At 39.6% G+C, this 20,593-nt stretch overlaps 1 protein-coding gene across 2 annotated transcripts; it reads right to left on the bottom strand.

The window, feature by feature from the left end:
- Positions 1-808: 808 nt before the first annotated feature.
- Positions 809-17,162, bottom strand: LOC115770769 (box A-binding factor). Of its 2 annotated transcripts, none has more exons than XM_030716182.1 (6): positions 17,092-17,162; positions 4,504-4,853; positions 3,503-4,436; positions 2,935-3,442; positions 1,694-2,042; positions 809-1,637 (listed from the first exon to the last, which is right to left on the bottom strand). In XM_030716182.1, exons 2-6 carry the CDS (start codon positions 4,851-4,853, stop codon positions 1,541-1,543), a joined length of 2,238 nt encoding a protein of 745 aa, XP_030572042.1. In that variant the 5' UTR covers positions 17,092-17,162; the 3' UTR covers positions 809-1,540. The 2 variants fall into 2 exon arrangements, with proteins under 2 accessions (XP_030572042.1, XP_030572040.1); XM_030716180.1 differs by lacking the exon at positions 17,092-17,162 and adding an exon at positions 8,842-8,955.
- Between the last annotated feature and the right edge of the window lie 3,431 nt (positions 17,163-20,593).

The following is a 20,593-nucleotide window of genomic DNA, read 5'->3' as shown; positions in this document are numbered from 1 at the left end:
GATACTTGGAGCGCCGGCCAGCGAACGCTAATAAAAGCGGTCGTAAAACAAGTTTGCCTAATTGATCGAGCGTACGCCAAAAAAAAACCAAAAAAAAAAACTAAATAAATATATATGAAAAGGAAAGGAGACGAGGCCGTGGACGGCAACGAAGATGCCTCAGGCCAAAGAAAATCAGACAAAGGCAACGACTGGAACTGGAACTGCAACTAAGGCCAGTCCACGGTCCACGTTCACATCAAGGCGTTAATATTATACCAAGCTTGCGCCCGCTCCTCCTTCTGCTTTAAGTCCCAATCGGCCAGGCATTTTTGCCATACCATCGACGACACTTCAAAGGCAGCGCCACTTGGCGGTGGCGTTACTCCGCGGCGGCGTTGTGCGTCGGACAGGCTTTTAAGCGATGACACCAAATCGCTATTTAGACACTGGCCCGACTGAGCCGATGAGCCCGAGGCCGAGGCCGAGCCCGAGACCGAGCCCGTGACCGAGCCGGAGCCCGAGCCCCAGCCCTAAGCTGGAGCACATTGTTGGGCTTTCTTTGGGGCCGTCGCCTTTTCACTTACTTGTTAAGATTTTATGGTCTACCCTGAGCTGTGGTCCGTAGAGGTCATTAAAATTAATTTGGATCAATTTGGTTTGCTGCCAAATTGTTGACAATGAAATATAAAGGCTTGGCCCGCCAGGTGACAATGCGGACGACTCCATGTCCGCCGCACAGCCAGCTCTTGGTAGAGTCATCAAAAGTCTTAAGTGTCGTGCGTTTACAACTTATTTATTTTTTTAAAAATGAGCTTAAATATACTATATCGTAGGCATTTGACGGTCTTATGATTTTTGCTAAATTAACTCTAATAGATACACACACACATCTATTTATAAGAAATATATAGTATACTCATAGTTGGTATATGATAGACCTTATGCATGGCTCTCAAATCATTTGGAATAATTTGTAGCATGTAGTTGACTAAGGGGAAGAGGAAGACAAATAACTACCTGCCTTATAGATGAAAAAATAATTTGGCTCAGAAATATTTAAATTTACAAGTTCCATTTTGCGAAGTCAATTATAGAACTTTTAAGGGAAAAACAAATCTCCATTTAATTTAATATATATATTTTGCTTTAGGATTTTAAAACTTTCCGTTTTCTTACAATTTAATATAAAAATTTTTGAAAGGAAACAAAAATCTCCTGTTAAAATTTACTGACTCGCTGCAATCAGAAGTTTCATTCATTCAGTAATACATAAAATATTTCCATAGAACATAGGACATAGATGAGTTAAGCAACACATTAAAAACTTAAAGCAACGAACTGGAACTAATTCTTTTAACATTCAATAAATGTGCTACAACAGAATTTTAACAAATTCTTTTCACATTAGGTACCGTAGCTAGTTCCAAATTGGCCTCAAACAGAAGCAGAGCTTGTTCTATTTTCGAATATTTTCTAACTGGGATATTTTCGACCTATCTACGCTTATACAAATAATTTATCAATCGTAACATTTTGGTGAAGTTAAATAGTATGTAGTTTAGTTATTCGAAGATCGTTCAGGCAGACCTGTGCGTGTTATGACGCTTGGAGTCAGCTCGCTATTAGAACTGCGCCCACTTTCGATTGGCGGCACACTGTGAAGGAAATATAGCATTTAAAATGGAATTGGGCTTGTATTAAATTTACTTACGACTGCGCAATCTGGCGATTCAACGTGGTCGAATTTGGCAGATGAGGCGATTGACTCTGGTCCGGAGGTTGCTGCTGCTGCTGCTGTTGCTGTTGTTGTTGCTGCTGGCTGTAGGCCGAGTGGCTCTCGCTAGTCACATGGTGACGGGACATGTTCAACGTGCCATCGGAAGTTGGCGCTGTGGGATTTAACGCAATGGCCACCACACGTGATCCGGCGGCGGGGCCTGTTGTGGACATATCGTGCAGCTCGGGACTTGTATTTTGTTGGCTGTTCAGCAATCCCACTGTAACCTGTGACGGATACAGCTGGCTACTGTTTACCATCAAATTAACACCCTGTGACATGCCTGAAAAATGCAAAAAAAAATTTACATTTCATTTAGCTTCAATAATCAAAATGTAGTAGATGTTCATATGAGAATATTAAGTCACTTAATTCGTGATAACGTAAGATTTAAATTATACTTGTTAAGACCTTTGGTGTTCATTATTAATTGTATTTTGCCTTCAAACTACATTTTTATTTAAATAAAATTAATTTAATATATTTTTTTCATAAATTCTTGTAAGACTTACAGATTTACTAAATTAATTGACTTACTAAAAAATTGTTAATTATTTTCGGTTGTGATTGTAATCTAATCATTTTTTTTTTAGCTCACACTAATTTACTTCCCCTCTCCCACTCTGTAATCGTATCCATCGGCCTTTCACTCCCTTGCTTTCTATTTTATTCATCATATGTATAAATAGCATTGCACAAATTGATCAAATAATCAAATAATATTGTGTAAGTACACACTTAGGTATATATTTGTACATATAAAGAAGAATATATAATATATCCAAGCTATAATACATATGTATGTAATTGGGAATAAATTTATGAAAACTAATGACACTTAAATTAATATCTAGAATGAGATAGACTATAAATGTATTTTGGCCATTTCAGGAAAATAGTGAAACCAAAAACACTGAAAACCTCCTTAAACCTTCAGCTACTGATCTTATTCTATTATATTAAAATGAAAATGTGAAAGAAGGGGCCCCATAATAAATGTTTGTATTCTTGGCTATATCAGTCTTTCCCTCCGGTAGTCTAGAATATCTAGATACTATGATTTGAGAAGTAGGCTATGATATACCAAAATATCGATATCTCCATCTATGTCGCAAAGGTCAGTAAATATCGATTCGCAACGCTGGTTTGAATGTCAGACAGATCAGATTACTCACTTGGAAGTGCTCGATGGGGTAGAGGTCCTCCATTGTTCTTTGGCTTGCGCTTGCGCTTCTGTATGCCGTCCTTCTTCATGGAGAGCGGGCGGTTCATGTTGTGCAGTTTGAAGTACAGACCGCAAGCATTACAGACGGGATTGCCCTCGTTGTTCCGCCGCCAGAGCGTCGTGGAGTTGGTGTGGCAGTTGGCGCAGATGACCCCACTGCGGCGATTGTTGGGCGCAGCGGCTGCCTTCGGCTTTTGGCGCTGTGGAACATGCCGACCGGCCTGGCCGCGTACATAGCTGGTGCAGTTTGGACAGTTGGGCCAGTCCGTGCCTTTGCGCACAAACGGTGTCTGGCAGGTCTCGCACTTAAGCTCCTGCAGTCCGTGTGTGGAGGGCGACGTGGCATTGGACGCTGTCAGGCTGGGATCATAGCTGCTTATGCTGCCTGCTGGCGGCCAGTGAGCGGCGGGCATGTTGCCGGTGGAATAGTCATCAATTACCTGCGTAGGATAGTTCGACTGCAGGTTGGCCAGGGCGTTAAGCTACAATTGGTGCGTACTGCTAGGTGCTATACTTACAAAGGACACATTCTGATATTCGCCGCCGGCCGTGGTCCACAAGCCCGCATCAGTGGCATTGGTGCCGTCCAAGAAGGATATCGTTTGATATGGTCCCGCCGTTTGCCTCAATGGATTCAAGTTTGGATCGGATTTGGTTATAAACTGCGCCGTTCCTGGCACACTATAAATGGTGTTGCCTTGCTGCAGCGTGGCTGCCGCATAGCTGTTGCTGCTGAACGTCGAGTTGGGCGGAAAGGCATACGCATTTCCCAGATCCGCATATGTCTTGGACTCGTTGGGATGCACGCTGGCATCCACAACGGATGCATCATAGTACAGATTGCCGCCAGGCGCCTCTGCATCCCCGCTGGTGGTGGTAAAGCGTCCATCCTCTGTCACATAGCGCACATGGGTGTGAGCAGCGGCGGCTGCTGCTGCTGCTGCGGCAGCAACTGCTGCTTGCTGATGTTGTTGCTGTTGTTGCTGCTGGTGCTGCTGATGTTGATGTTGTTGCTGCTGCTGCTGCTGGTGATGATGCTGCAGTGCAGCCTCGCTGCTGACCACAATGGCATCACCATAAGGTCCGCCATTGGGGGTGGGGCATTGCTGTTGTTGTTGCTGCTGCTGCTGTTGGTGTGCGTGCTGCTGTTGCTGCTGCTGTTGCAGGTGCTGAGCTTGCGCATCGCCTGGAACATCGCTCTTGTCGATGTTCTCTATTTTAATGGGCGTGCCATCATCACTGCTGCAAATAAGTTGGCCCGAGGGGTAGGCATAAAGCGTGCCGGGTGGCGCATTGGCCACCTGTTCGGCCACCTCGACTGCAGTCCGCGGCGCCATTTGAATGTAGTGGGGTGAGTGATGTGAGCTGCGCTGATACTCAATGTGGGTCTCTGGCGCTGAATTAGAGCTGGCGCTGCTGTTGTTGGTGCTGTGTTCCCCGTCCCGTGTCTCGCTGCGGAGGTACATGAATTTAACAGTTTTTACAGGGTATGTTAGAAGTTTGTTATGTGTCTACTTACAGTGTGCCCGCTGTGGTGAGAATGCGTCGCTGTTGGGTGCGTGGCACTACGACATACTGTGTCTGCTGCTGTTGCTGCTGCTGCTGTTCTTCGGAATCGCTTGGCTGGCTGTTCGTCTGCACCAAAACGCCAACTGTTGGGGGCGGCTGCTGTTGATCCTGCTGCTCCTCCAGCACGCTGTTGGCCTGTGGATCGTTGCCGTTGCTTGTCTCAATTTTGATTTTGTCCAGCAATTGCAGCTGCTGTTTGCTAAGCACCTGTTGCTGTTGCTGCAGTTGTTGCTGTTGTTGCTGCTGTTGCTGTTGCTGTTGCTGCTGTTGCTGTTGCTGCGGCGTCGTCTGCGCTTCCATCTGCAATGGCCAAGGCACAAATGATGAATGGATAACTTATTATTGACAGCTTGTTGTCAAAAGTGTGACTCCAGTTCCGGCCACACAATGCGAACCTGGCCGGCCGCCTCTATTTCCGCCACACAGAGTCAACAAGCGCAAAAACAAAAACCCAATACCCCCAGACTGAGACCCACAGCCGGCAACGGCAATGTTCAAAGGTGCCGCCCAGCTCAGCGCTCAACTCACAGCTCGCAGCTCAATTTGTCGCCTACAAATCATAAAATACAAAATGCGAGTGCCGTTCTGGCCCGACTTGCACTCTTGTGGCCTGCGCCTGAACCTCTCTGTTTGCTGTCTGCCTCCTCATCGATGTTGTGCTAACACACACCACACTCCACACACCACACACCGCAACACATTTTTCACTTTTCCAAATTACAATGCAACAAACTGTGGCTCACTCGTCACAGAACTCAGTTTCGTTTTCGGTCTTGTCCGGAAATCAAAATTAACAATTTCGCGTCAGTTTAAAGAAATCATGTATTTCAACAAAACTATAAAAAGAAAAAACTTGTTGCTTTGGTAAAAAACTTGTTGCTTTGGTACGTCAGCTCGCTGGGTTTTGTCTAGGTTTATGACCTCATTTGGTGGGGGTGGCGCAGCCAAGTGTCAATATGCGATCGTCAGCGTCACCTGATTCATGACGGTGCGTCGCGGCCCTAACTGTGCTTTACTCCTCACTCTTAACGAGTTCCATAAAACTTCAAGCTTTTAGGTGCGTTTTTATGTCACCACCACAGGGAAAGTCCCAACTACGACGGGCACTAAGCTATATTAAGTTCAAGGCTGCCTGTACATAAAATTTGTGAGCAAATAAAAAGACTCATTATGCACGTCTTTGAGCTGTTGTTAAAGGGGCATAGTATTACTTTTAATTGTAAATTAACAAATAAATATATTTCATGTAATAACATAAAGTTGTTGAAATCACAAGTAACAGACATCTTCTAAACACCTTATGACAAAAATTATATTTTATATATAATTATGGTGTACGAATAAGTAGAAATACATATAAATCGCATATATACATATATACTTAGTTTAGCCGATGAGCCATTGAGCCAATGTCGAATAAATGTCCGGATAAATCTAGACTTAATTCCGTTTTTAACGGCCGATGCGAGTTCTCTGTATCGGAAAATATAAGTGGGATGGATACGTGTCGATTTAAAGATACGAATTTTGGTTCGGATTGTATCTTTTCAGATACAAATCGCATACCAAGCTTACTTTCCGCTGCGTTGCGAGTAGTAAATATCGCCCTACTTCGCATTTCTCATGAATTCATGATACTTAAAGTACAACATGATTTGCTTATACTTTTAATATTACCCAGTGTGTTCGAACGTATGTGAGTATGTATGTTGTTTTCACATGAAATGCAGGAAACATTTTTCGACGAATTCTTTATGAATTTCCTAAAATTGTATTTGGTTGCGACACTTTACGTTGAATTCTGTTTTATTGGACAGAAATGATCGATTTAAGTAGAATTAAGTCGTGTAGAATATGATTCATAGAAGGTCATAAAAAGTGCGCAGGTATCAAAGTCTCAGTGTCCACTTATTAAAATGAATAATTATTAGTACCGAAATTTAAATATTAAATAGACATTTATCATCGATTTAAATTGTTCTGCGCTCCAGCTAAAATGTATTTCCATATACTCTACAAGTATAAGGGAATTAAATACAGTATCTCATGAAAGTAAAAGTCATTCAATTCATATATTTATTCTTTCAGATAATTGGTTTTAGCCAGCGCAACTATAAATTGCTAAAAGTTTTTATAATTGTGTTGAGTTCAATGAATCTTGCTCAGAGATAATAATAAAATGCAAACGTGATTGCTTATAATCTAGGATGTATTGTATGATATGATACCCGTTCACGATATGCTATATGCACGTGTGTCAATGTTTGTGTCCATGTAGAACAATATGTGTGCATATGAAACAGAAAGTTTAGTTAAGATACTGCCGCCAAACGACAATATCTTATCCGTTAACTGCTATCAGCATACACAATCAGCTGTTGCTACTGCTGCTGCTGCTGGGCGGATCGCTGCTGTGGAGCTGGGAGGTCATGTTTGCCCTTTGGATCGATTGGCTACGTCATCGATAGACACGGGACAGATAAACGCCAAGAAAGAAACAAATATTACAGTGCAAAAGTTTAGCCGCAAGCCTTGTCTACATGTCAGCGGTATGTGAGCTGCGAGTATTTGCTTGGCTTTAGTCCACAGTTTGTCATGGGTGCGGATACGCATTTATGAATGAAATCTGTGCAGTCACACCTACAATGCTCTTTTTTTTATTTGATATTGGCTTTATGCATAATCGTGGCTCTTTTCCCTTTCGTTGGCGCTGGACTGACGAGGGGCGTAGCAAAAGGCAAGATCAAGCGCTACGATTAGATTTGCCAGCTACTCAAATTAATTAAGAGCCGCTCTGCAATGACTATTTCTAATAAAAAAAAAGTGTATATAACTATATTTATATATGGTCGGGCCGATAAGATGCCCGCTGGCAGCTGCATTTACAACTCCATTAAAGTGCCATCAACTAAATGGCCCAAGCCGCTTTGACCCTTAAGCTTATCAGAACTCAACGTCAACTGGCAACTGACAACTGGCAACTGTCAACTGGCGACGCGTGTCTAATAAAACTATCTGAGACTGAGTATCTAACCCGGCCCCGTGGACTATCGCAATCAATTGCAGCCGCCGCCGATGCCGCCATTGACCAACTGTTAACTGGTCCTCGATTGCGATTGGTTCGCGCTGCGCACTTCCGCTGCAGATTAGAGGCAACCCCCCCTGAGGCACTAAGGGTTGGCAATTGAATTTCATTCATAAAGCATTTCACTTCCACATCTGATGGGCTGGCTCATCCCTTGCGTGGCGAGGCGATAAGATTGACATAAATTTCACATTACTTTGGGCACAAGAAATATAAAAATAAAACACACGAAAAAATTGACCTTTTTTCATGAATGAAAGAACTGCGCGTGCTGTGTGCCGGACTCGTTGCCAAAGGACCCGAAGGATCTCTTCTGGTCTATGTGTGCGTGTTTTTATTTGAAGGTATTTAACGCCACCGCCACTATTTCGCTTTGGCCTCATAAAGATAAAACATCTTTCCACATTTAAGTTATTTTTTCAAATGCATTTATTTCGAAGGACAAAAAATGTCGCATTTGTGGAACTGCGTGCAAGCGGCTCGATGAGTCATTCATTATAAATCAATTTGTCTTATCTCAGTGACAATTGTCTCTGTCTGTCCCTCCAAAAGAATAAAAACGAAAAATCTGTTAGCTGCCGTTTTTATCCAAGCTAAATGGTTGAAATCGAATAGAATTCAATTCGCAGAGCATAATTGATCATAAACGATTTCTTATTAATATTTATGAAATGTTTCAAGACACTTTTCCCTTTTATAAATTGTGCTCTAACTTAGCAAATATTCTCAGCTCATTAACTTTAACGCACAATTGAGAATATTTACGACAATGCCATAAAAAGTTTATTGTCGCTTATCTGTAGATTGTCAACTTAATGAACCGGTGTGAGAAACCACTGAGATCTTTAGAGTGAGCATCTAAGAGTATCTTAAAGCTATAGATAAATTGATTAGAAATGGAACTTGGTTTTTTCTTTAATTTTATGCTAGATAATTAGATTTTAGTCTTAGAAAACCCGTTGCTGCAGTAATATCTTGATTTAAAAACTGAAACTAAATAGCCTATAAAATATGTAAGATATTTCGGAGTGCACAAATGCAAGATACATTTTTTTTTAATTAACCATTCAAAACTTAATGAATTCAATTCGGGAAAACAAAATTAAGCATTTATATATATAATTATCTAATATATATATATTTACTGACTTTTGAACACTTTTTTATTATATTATTATATTTAATTGTCGCATCTATACGAACCTTCAGCTGCATCTTGATGTCGACTATATCAACACTTTTGCAAACCATCAAGTGTTCGTTGCGTTGGCTCTCGACTATTGTTGTTTAGTTTTATCTAAGTTGCGTTTTTATCACTCGATTTTTTTGTTTTTAAAAATTATCACAAACACTGGTAAATTTTTTTTTTTTTTTTTTTTGTATGCTCCGGAAACACGCTGTTTATCGCCGCAGTTAGAAAAGCGCGCGCGTAGGAAAATGCTTTTTGTTTTTGTTATTTTTTTTAAAGTGGTAAAATTCAATTCAGTTCGGTGAAAATTGTGCGCAAGTTGTGTGGGCAAAATTGGTAGGGAAGGCTTTTGGCATCCGTAGAGCGTTTTCGTTGTTTCCCGCGCGGCATTTAATAATAATAATAAGTGCTATTTTTTTCGAGACCAACTCGAGCCCGGGCTGATGGCGACGACAACACCGATACCAACACCGATGTCGACGTCGATGTGGACGCAACGCATTGCGGTGCCTGCCGCGCTTAGCACCTTTACCTCAGCGCCCAATTATAAAACGCACACAGACGCAGTTTGCAGCGCTTCATTTAGAAGTATATAGCATATATAGCATATAGTGTGTGCGTGTGTGTTTGTGAGTTATGATTTATTTCTACACTCTTGCAGCGCTCTTGTAACTGTCGTTGTATTAGTGCTCTGGTATTGCTTATCTTATCGCCAGCGATAAGGTGTATATGGCTATGTGTGTGTGCGGGTGTGTGTATGTGTTTGTGTGTTTGTGTTTGTGTGAATAGCAAACAACAACAGGCAGCAACGACAACGTCGACGTTAGTTACTGTTGCCAGCGATAAGTATCTCTTAGATACAAATTGCTCAGAAACATTCCGTGGCGTCAACCAAATATTTAAGAGCCAGCCTAGACCAGACCAGACCAGGCCCATATGTAGCTTATGGACACGGCTCAGTTCCAGCTCCAGCCAGCACAACCGCTCCCCTTGGCACCCATTTCGATTCTATTGCAGGCCACCTATTTGTCGATTGTGCAATTTAGCTGGGCGCATTTTCTAATTGCAGTCGTAAAACACTTTTCTGGCAAACTAATAAACCGTACGCCAAGTTAGTCAACACATTTGGCTACACAATGGGCCTGGCACTCAGACACCTGTCCGGACCCGGGCATAAATTTATTTACGGTGTGGCCCCCTCCGGCTCTCAGAGTATGTGGGCAGCTTTGCTCCACTTCATAAATGTCTCAAGTGTTGAAACTAATGAAATTTGACGACAACAACAACAATCCTAGTGTGCTGTGTATACGAGCAAATGCAGATACTATTTATATACATACTTAAGCTCGTGCTTTGGCACGCATTATAAACACACGTGGCCGAGGATCAGGTGTGCTGAAATTGTGGCTAAGCTTCTAACCGAGACACTTGCTAAATGGGCTGAAATAATTGTACAATTTTTCTGAGCTTGATACCCTTTATTTTGGAAGATATGCATAGCTTATACCTTCAATTGCCATTTAATTATATGCATAATTACCCGTTCTTAGCCGTTGATATTTTCATATAGAAGTTGAGCGTGATATTTTATCTCCAGTCTCAATTGGCATCTACCAAATATTTGGCATCTGGTTTAGTTTTTGGTTCGCTTCATAGTACAAAACAAATCAGATTCTTTTGTGCGAACCGGAGCGACTTGATGTCAATATTGATTTTCATAGATATTTTAGAAGGCTGGAAACTTTTTTAATATAAAAAATTAAAATATAAAGATTCAAAACAATTTTTCACTATTAAGCAAATGTGCATAGAGTGTACAAATAATAAGAAAGAGTTTTGAGCAGTCGCTCTGGCGATATCTCAATCGTGCGCGATCCTGAGACATGAATGGTATCGTCTCAGGTTTTTTTATTGAGTAATAAAAAAAAAAAATTGTTTATGGTGCAATGAAATTTTAATTTTTATTTATTTATTTATTTACATGTAGTCTAGTAAAAGCTGTAGTTAACCTAAGGAAAATAAAGCGGTGGCTGCCGAAGCCTTTGGCAATATACAAGATCTATGTCTAATTTTGGTGTATATGTGCATGTTTTCTTATTCTAAAACAATATTTGATTTTTAAGTGAACTTTGAAAGTTAATATATCGCTAAGAGTGTAGTTGGAAAGTAAAGGGTGCATACGTTTTATTTATGCTGGGAATTTTTGATGAGGTGCTAGATATTACTTTGTTTCAGAAAAGTTATAATTGTGGACATCATTTATAGAGGAGGATCAGAAATATTTGTTATTGGGCTAATGTTATGAATAGGTGCGTGTCTATGGGTTTGTAAGGTGGAACATTAATTAAGATGGTGATATTTATATTACAAAATGGACATATGTTAGGAGTACGTGAGGTGTTCATGTCTTGTTTATTTCGTCCCGTCTGCTTATAAGAGAGTCAATGCCATCTGTTTATGAAAGAAAATCGTAAGCGTTTAACAAGTTGGGGTTAATATTTTGATACCATAATGACGAGCTTAATTAATTGGGGTTTTATACCGGTTCCTAAAATGTTTCATTATGTCAAATTTGTTAAGATTTTCGGTGCATTTCCTTCGCCTCTGTAGAATATTGAAAAAACCTTTTAAATGCGCAAAAGTCTCGAAAATTAATGGAGCATGCGTATTTATAAGTTAATAACTAGCACAAGAATTAATATCACGTTAGAAGCAAAGGTAAATATGGCTACACACGTTAATTTACCAAAAACCAGGTCTTGACAATATCATAAATTGTTTATAGTTGCCGCCATAAAGCAACCATATATATGACGGTCTTTAACAAGCCCCTTGTATAGTAGAGCGGAGCAGGGAGCCAGGAACGGGCGCACATAAATTAAATTTAATGAAAAATTAGCTGGCCAGGTTGTCGGTTTTATGCCGCTGCAATTACGAGCAGCTTTCTTTTTTTGCCAATGTGCACGCAGCCCGAGGAGATTCTAATTGTATGATGCATATAGGCTCTGATATCGCCTACAATGGCATTGCCTGATAAATTTAATTGTTTCGACTTGTGGCAAACATAAATCATGGGGCAAATCTTAAAAGCACAGCCAAAACAAAAGTATCTAATAGTTTGCCTGTTTAAAGTAGCCACACTCGAGGCATATGCCAAGATATGTAGCCGGAGCGTGTCACAGACTATCAACGCAGTGATTAATAACAAATGCGAAATGAAACTCAAAAAGCTGACAGCCTTCACCCGCCTGCACCGAACCGACAACTCTGACGTTGTTACAAATGGCGCAACATGAATTCAACATTACGATTAAGTCCAGAAGAGGAACGTCGCATGTGGCGCTATGGCATACTCTGAAACAGAGTCTGGCCAGTCGAACTATTGCTTTTGGTGTAAAGTCGTGCAATTAATACCCCAAAGCTGATGACACAGGCCGCCTAGCTTAAAATATTTAAGACCAAAATTTATGGCCATAAGACGCAAGACTTATTGGCGGCGCATACTAAGGAATTTATGGCGCTCGATTCTTCCAGTGGGGTTTTCTGACCAACACCCATATAAGTAGACACGATAGCATACAAGAGCTGTTCGTATCTTTCCTAGAATCACATTTGCTACCCTTCAACTTTTCCATGCAGTTTCAAGTGTTCTGCGCTCTGCAAAATGAAAACGAAACTCAGTTATCAGTGCTTCTTCGACTTTTGACAGTATCGACGATCAGTTGAAGAGCTGCTGACTTTTCGAAACCTAATTTATATATATATATATATATATATACATAGACACTCATATATATAAATACATATATATATAACGTACGGAACAATTGCTGCTTCAATTTGGTGAACTTGTTTTTACCATTCGCTTCTAATTATACCATAAACACCTGGCAAATGGCTAAAAGGGGTATGATGATTTTGTACAATAAGCCTCAAAAAGTGAAAAAGAAATATGCCAGAATTTTTGGAGGCTTGGCCAAGGCCCAAGGCTTTGGTATTTGAACACACATTTGTCATATGTCATATTTATGCGGTAATCATTTCAGAAGCAACAAAGTTAATCGAGAAAGCATTTCTCATAGCGGATGGATAGGGGAAGCAGTAATAGCACAGCCGCAGCATAAACTGTGGGTGCAAGCGTGGAAGATAGGGTATCTTCTAGTCGGTCAGTCTCGCTCTTACTTGTTTTTATTTTGGTTTTTTAGCGGTCGTCTGGGCAGCTGATAAGAAACTCCAAGAAAATTAAACGCCCAAAATGCGCACAAAGGCGCGGCATAGTTTTAATTACTTACTTATAGCTGAAAATTGGGAACAGCAACAAAATGTTGTGCCGCATTTCTATTTCCTTTTTTGTTTTTGTTCTTATTTTTTCATTAAATCCATGCCAGACTGCGGGGGATGGGCAACAAGAAGAGCAAGAACCACCACCAACGAGGAACAACCACCAATAAAGGCCATGGCTTTATGGCGTGGTTCAATCAAATTAAAATGGAAATTTTGTAATGGCGTCGTTGTTGCGTTTGGTTCGGTGAAAGTAAATTGAGTTCAAGTAATTTCTATTAACCTGCTATGCTCTTGGACCATAAATCATCCAAAGCACGCAATGAAAGCCACACGGCAGCCAACCACCAGCTACCGCTCATTTCAGTCTCAGTTGGACTTTTGAGTGGCAATTGACTTGAATATGTGGACGCCAGTTACTAAAATGTATCTATAGATACGTATACGAGTAAGTGCTCGGAACAATGTCTCACTGACCAAACGGAAAAGTTGAGGAAAGTTTCAGTTTATTAGCTTCAAAACTATTAAACGAATGGCCATGGTTAAAAGCTATATCATGAATTGGTGTAAAAGGGTAATATTTGGGGTGAATCAGGTCCCTATAAGGTGTTCGGCCAATCAATGCAACGTATACTAACAATTAAGGATCTAGGCGTTCTTTTTATACCCTTGCAGAGGGTATTATAACGCATAGAAGGAGACATCTCCGACCCGATAAAGTATATATATATTCTTGATCAGCATCAAGAAGCAACAGCATCGGCTGTTGAGCCGAGTCGATAAAGCCATGTCCGTCTGTCCGTCCGTCCATCTGTCTGTTTCTATGCGATCTAGTACCTCAGTTTTAAAGCTATCTTTATGAAACTTTGCAGAAGTCCCTCTTTCTAATGCACGTAGCACATATGTCAAAACCTAAACTGGATCGCACCACTATATCATATAGCTGCCATAGGAACGATAGGTCGAAAATTAAGATGTTGTATGAAAAACATTTTGTTTTTCATGATATCTTGACCAAACTCGGCATTTATTAGTTTTACTATACTCCTCATATCTACGCCAAATCCTATTAAGATCGGACCACTATATCATATAGCTGCCATAGGAACGATCGGTCTAAAATTAAGTTGTTGTATGGAAAACTTTTTTGTCATTCAAGATATTTTGATTAAACACGGCATTTAAAGATTTCACTATGCTCCCTTCATTTTCGCAAATTTTATTTACATCGGACTACTATATCATATATCTGCCATAGGAACGATCGGTCGAAAATTAGGTTGTCGTATGAAAAAACATTTTGTTTATCAAGATATCTTGACCAAACTCGGCATTAACTATTTTTCCTGTGCTTTTTAGATACGGGCAAAGCACTATAAGCATTATGAAAAGGTTGGGTCTGCAAGGGTATTAGATCTTCGGCGTGCCGAAGATACCCTTTCTTTCTCGTTGATTCTAAACTCTGCTACAATCTTCGCATAGATACATTCGTTAATGAGGCAAATGGTGTACTTTGATTCATCTAAACAGTTTACTGATCCATTTATAACGAAACTTCTGGACATAACTCTTGTTCGCCCTATCCTAGAATACTGCTCTTGCATCTGCTCTCCGCAGTATAACAATTACCAGGATCGTATTGAATCTGTTCAGAAGCAATTTCTGCTTTTTGCCTTACGAGGCTTAATCTACAATTGCCATCCTACTCCAACAGGTTTCTTCTTCTTAATCTTCCGTCGTTAATCAACCTTAGGACAATTCTCGGTGTTGTCTTTTTAAATAAGTTGGTTGTTGGCGATATAGATTCGGGCGTCTTCAATTCTCTGTTCCGGCTAGACCAACCAGAAATTATTGCCCCTTATTCCTATCTACGTGCACAACAGACTAAGCTATGCACAAAAATAGTTTGCATCACGTTTTCTCTACCAAACTTTCTCTACCCCTAATAAAATCGTTGCTTTCAGGATACCTTCGCGAAGTCATTGGCCATTCCCAGCTATGAGCCGGCATATCTTGCCGGCCATTATTAACACTCTATAGATCTAGCATACATTTCTTTACTTTATTAACAATCTTTTAATTTTACTTAAGAACACTCTTTTCTCTACTAACTTCATCACCCTTCTTCTTAGCTGTAGGCTCTTATAGCGTCACTGACAAAACAAGCTGTGAAAAGGGGCACAGCTGGCCGGACTGGCAAAAAAAACAACTCCATCGGTCTGTGATGCTATTAGAAAATTGTGTACTCTAACTGGGCTTTTAGCATTTAATTTGCATTATGTATGTATAATCTACTTAATAATGAGGAAGACACTCGTTTTGTCGACCATTAATAAATAAATACATAAATGAGAATTCAGTACTGTAGGTTCCATTTGTGAAATTGGTTTTCCACATCTATGAATCCAGATATTAGACCAAATCTTTATTTGTCATATACTTCGAAATATTAATAGACAAATTCACTTTTTTTTTTAAATTAAAATTGCCTGTTCTACTGAGAATATTTTGAGCCGTAAATATTTTCATAGAGAAAATGAGTTCTAAATTTCATCTCTACTCAAAAATTTGTACCTGCAAAATATAATAGAGTAAATTGATCTATTGTTGTAGTCAAAAGTCTATTTATTTTTATCGAAACTGAAAATGTCAAATATCAAAAAAAATGTGTTTAGGTTTAAGGTTCAGTTCATAGTAAAAAAAATATGTAATGACGTTCTCGAAACAGTTCGATAAAGCAACGGTTCGCAGTCTTGGCATAATTGATTGATTCAAACAGACAAGCTGCGTCGATGTAATTCTGTCCGTACATCAATCTTAGAATGACCATTATTCTCAGACCATTTTTCATAAAAAATTCCCAAAGCTTATTTTTAAATATATATTTAGATTAGGCTGACATCTTAGGTCTTAAATTTGTTATAAAGATCGGAAGAAGTAAACAATAAGATAGAAGAAAGAACCCAACCGCTCCACAAATGCGCAGCTGCCAACTTTTGGGTTGGTTCAGTTTATAGCTGTGGACAGGATGTCTCTTGGGAATAATAACAGAGATTTCTTATAAATGACAATAAGCTTTTATGTTTACTTTTAACAGCAAACTGTCCACTCTTGGTGTTAATACTTTGTTGATGTTTGCCTTGAGCCGGTCAATTCGAATTTTAGGCAATACTTAAACTACTTTGGATTGAATGTAAAGTATAAAAATGAATTCTATCACGTGTTAAAGACATAACATTTTTGACTCAGTGTTTTCACTTGGTTTCATATTTGCTCTCGCCCAACTCGTCAGCCGATTGCCTGCGAAATATCTTAAGGGCAAGGAAATAATCTTTACACGATTTTCCCAGAAGCAATTAATATTTTGTAATCTTCAGCTAATTTGCATACTAACATTATACTTAACTAACATTATACTTATAATATTGATTTCTTGGAGTTTCTAGTTCTCAAAAGCTTATATTGGGTTTCCACGAACTATATCTAAAGCTTGTTTGTGATTGGTAATAAAGTTGGAAATGCTTTTAGACTTGTTATAAATAACACATACGCACTGTTGGACACACACTCTTTAATGATTTGTTGCAGAGTATTTCACTTTCCATACCAACAAAATTTAGGCATTCTAATTTTGTTGGTATGGAAAGTGAAATACTCTGCAACAAATCATTGAAGAGTGTGTGGAGTTAACTAAACACAAAGCAGAATGCCAGTTGGACTTCCATTCTAGTGTTTGGATTTAGCGCTGCAGGTGCGATTTAATAAGTTAGCTTGATAGCTTGTGAATCCTATTAATAATAATAATGAAACCTAAATTTGCTTTATATATGTAATAATAGGACGTATATAGCGTGTACATATAAAGCTTGTATAAAACCTTTATGTGCCCAATGACAACATTCAGTGGAGCGAAAAAAAAGGTCTCATTTGTTTGTCGCTTGGTAACGCGACTTTCCGTTTGCCTTCTCTGTAAGCATACGCACCTTTGTTTACCAATATGACCAGACATGACTCATTATAATAACTGGCAATCCATAATAATCCCTTGTCATTGTTGTTGTTGTTGTTGTGATTGTGGTTGTGGTTGGTGGCCTTTGTGGCGAAGGTTCGACAATGACAGCGACGCCATTAACAATCATGGCTACTGGCGCTGGGGTTGAAAGAGGGGGCTTCTGTTGCGGGTTGGTTATTTTGGTAGCCAAACAAGCCGACATCGACAGACACTCAGATATGACGAACATTATTAATTACTTATGAACCATACCAAAAAAAAAAAAAAAAGGCCAAAAACACAACATATTATATCAATACATATATAGTATAAATATATATACTATAAGGTTGTTTGTAATCCGATTCAATTTATAGAATTGTTTATAAGAGCTGCCACTTGCACTTGATATTGTATTTTATGCCATTCCACTTCAACGGCCGATAATCGACGTAAGAGCGCGAAATGAAAACGATTTGTGATGGCTATAAACTAAAAGAATATAGATTCCCGGCGTGGACGTAGCGTCAGGCCGGTGTCACATTTCCGCGTAACCTGAGGAAGTGTTAGACGGTTATATGGTAACTTTGCTCGTTACCCCCAATGGCATTTTGTGCACAACTGATTGTTCCTATCAACAAAGTGATTTTTCCTATCGTCGTCGCATATAATACACGTATATATATACATACATAACAAACATATCGAATATCTGAGAATAGATAGTGGCCTTAGATAAGTTAACGTATCTTAACAGAGATTTCGAGCCCCACACACACACACACACAGACACACTCCCACACTTGCACAGAGGCAGACAGCAACAGCAACAGGCCCCCCAAATATGTAAGACCGATTGAGCGCCAGAGGCAGCTGCTCCTTAACCTACTCCAATTGGAGTCGGCTGCTTGTCCATATCTGGCCTGGCTGTGTCAACATCTGGGGCTTACCACTGGCCACCAGGTGTACGAGCTGTAATCGCACTTCATTTACTTAACCGATAATGCGTGCCTGGTGACGTTGCCAATTTCTTGCCGGTGACCTAGCTAGATAAAAGTATCTAATCTTGGCTTTTCAGCAATATACATATACATATACATATTTATACATATATAAATTCCAGCACATGCACATAATATGCCTCTGTATTTATAAGATAATGAAGATTTGCTATCAATTTGTCGCTGCAGTTGTTGTTGTTGTTGCTACTGCTTTTACTGCTGCTGCTGCTGGCAGTAGGCAGTAGGATATCGGTATCAGTTTTGGGGTATCTGTTAGGTTTCCCCAACGCCTGAGGCCCTCTGATTGTTGGGTTTGGTCTGGTTGTGCTTCTGGTTATGGTTCTGTTTCTGGTTCTGGTTGTGGTTCTGGGCTCTGTCGCCTGTTGCTCTGTATCAGTATATCAGTGTTTGAACTGATAATGTCCCAAGATAATAAGCGATAATAATTTGAATTTTTCAGTAATTCCTTAAGTTTGGACGCACAACGGCATGGAATCTAATCACAGTTGGTGAGTGTAACTGGGATTTTCAACATGGAAACATTGTTTTTTTCGAGCCGCGCTCGTCGCACATTTAGGATAAACTCAATATTCAAATAGAAATCAACAAAAAAAATTGATATATGTGATATATTTACTTTCTATATGGATCCAATTAAAATGCCGACACAAAGCGATTTGCAATCAACTAATTAATATTAAATACATAAATTGTCCAAAGTGCTTACGACAAATATATTGTATGGAAAAGTTTTGACAAATTTAAGAGCCAACATTTGCTGTGTATTGTGCATGGAGTTTCGGAAGTATCATAAATATACTTTAAAAGTATTATAATTCAAACCTTTAAATGATTCACATCTAAACGGATCTCTTTCAATTAAGTAACGCGCCTGACGTTTCAAACGATTAAGGCTAAAGCCGAATATGATATTAATTAGTCGCTCATAATTTGCAATTGGCCTTAAAAGGTTCAAATTCCTGACTAACACACACACACACACATACGCACATCTATAACAAAAATAAATTCAAGTATCACTTGAAAGGAAAAGTTGCGTTCAAATAAATAAACAATTTTGGCATGATGATAAGATAAAATTGCGCAATCATTTAAACGATTCTCTAGAAGCAAACATTTCAGTAGAAACTTTGGCATAACGTGCAAAATCCCTAGCTATACAAAACTGAATTGTAAGCAAACGGCGAAGACTCGTGGGATTAAAGATAGCCTCTTTAATGGTACTTGCATGAAAAATACATTTACCACAGTAAACAAGGGCATTCACGAATAGTTGAAAACCAATTCCTGAAAAGTTTTCACTCAACTTCTTAAAGTTAGTGTTTGGCAGAAGTAAACAAAAATTCACCCTATATTTATTCAAAAATCATATCATTCATAAATTGATGATTGCTTGGTAGAAGGGCCTTTCAATTGGCTGAAAAACTATACTGATAATATATAACCTAGCAGTATTATATGTGCATTCCATAATGATAAAACAAGTCATAAACCTTTTAAATTGCTAAAGCTTATTCAGCATGAACCAAAAGAGATAGATAATTTAACAAAACAACCGCCTGTAATTTTTGTATACGAAGTATATTTTGAACCAACAATATTGTTCATGTCGAAAGTCTGTCTTCAAAGTTCAAATTGCCAAGACGTTGTCTTGAAGAGCATGTTGATGACAAGCCCGTGTGTCTACATATTTTCATTTGTGCCACTTGCCGCTTGCCGCCTGCCCCTTGCCGACTCCGCTGCTTTGGCATGTTGTCACGTCACGTCGTCGTTCTGTCATTGCGTCGCCAGTCGCTCGCTGCTGTTGCTGCTGATGTTGCTGTTGCGACTGCTTCTACTTTATTTCATTATCTTAAGTACACAATTTGAAGTACAAACGTCAGTTGGCGATAAGGCTCACAGAACGTAACGAGGCAAAGAAAGACATCAGCCAAGGAAACTGTGGCAGGCAACTCAACCAAAAAGCAAAAAGCAACAACAACAATCAGAGCAATGTGTAGTGCTGCTCTGCTCTAAATGCAAACTGTTTGCATAACCATCCAAAGACCCGGAAGGGTCTCCACATAGAACTCAAGTAAATGCAGTCAGCCCAATGCTCTACTATGTGCATTGCCTGACATTCTACCAAGAATTCTAGACCAGAGTAAATCAAACAGACGTCAACATATTGAATTAGGCACACCGCAGGCTGAAAACATTTCCCTGTATCTGTCAGATACTTTTATGTACATTTATGCCAGGCTCATTTCTTTTACTTTCTGCATATGGTAAATACCATTATCAAATCATATTATCTTATTTATAAGCATTATCGTGGTCGCAGATACAGATTGCCTATCTATGGCAATGGGCATGTAAAAAAATATAATATCTTACCGTGCGGTTATTTCGTTGCTCGCACAGTAAGTTTTGCACTTTCCATTTAAACACGCACCGCCGTATCCGTCCGATCCGCCCGTCACGCCCGCCACG

The sequence above is a fragment of the Drosophila novamexicana genome, unplaced genomic scaffold (genome assembly GCF_003285875.2).
Source record: "Drosophila novamexicana strain 15010-1031.04,08,12 unplaced genomic scaffold, DnovRS2.1 tig00004560-arrow-pilon, whole genome shotgun sequence".
Classification (NCBI taxonomy): Eukaryota; Metazoa; Arthropoda; class Insecta; order Diptera; family Drosophilidae; genus Drosophila; species Drosophila novamexicana.
The sequence above is the reverse complement of the archived record's forward strand: the minus strand, read 5'-3'. Positions and strand labels throughout refer to the sequence as shown.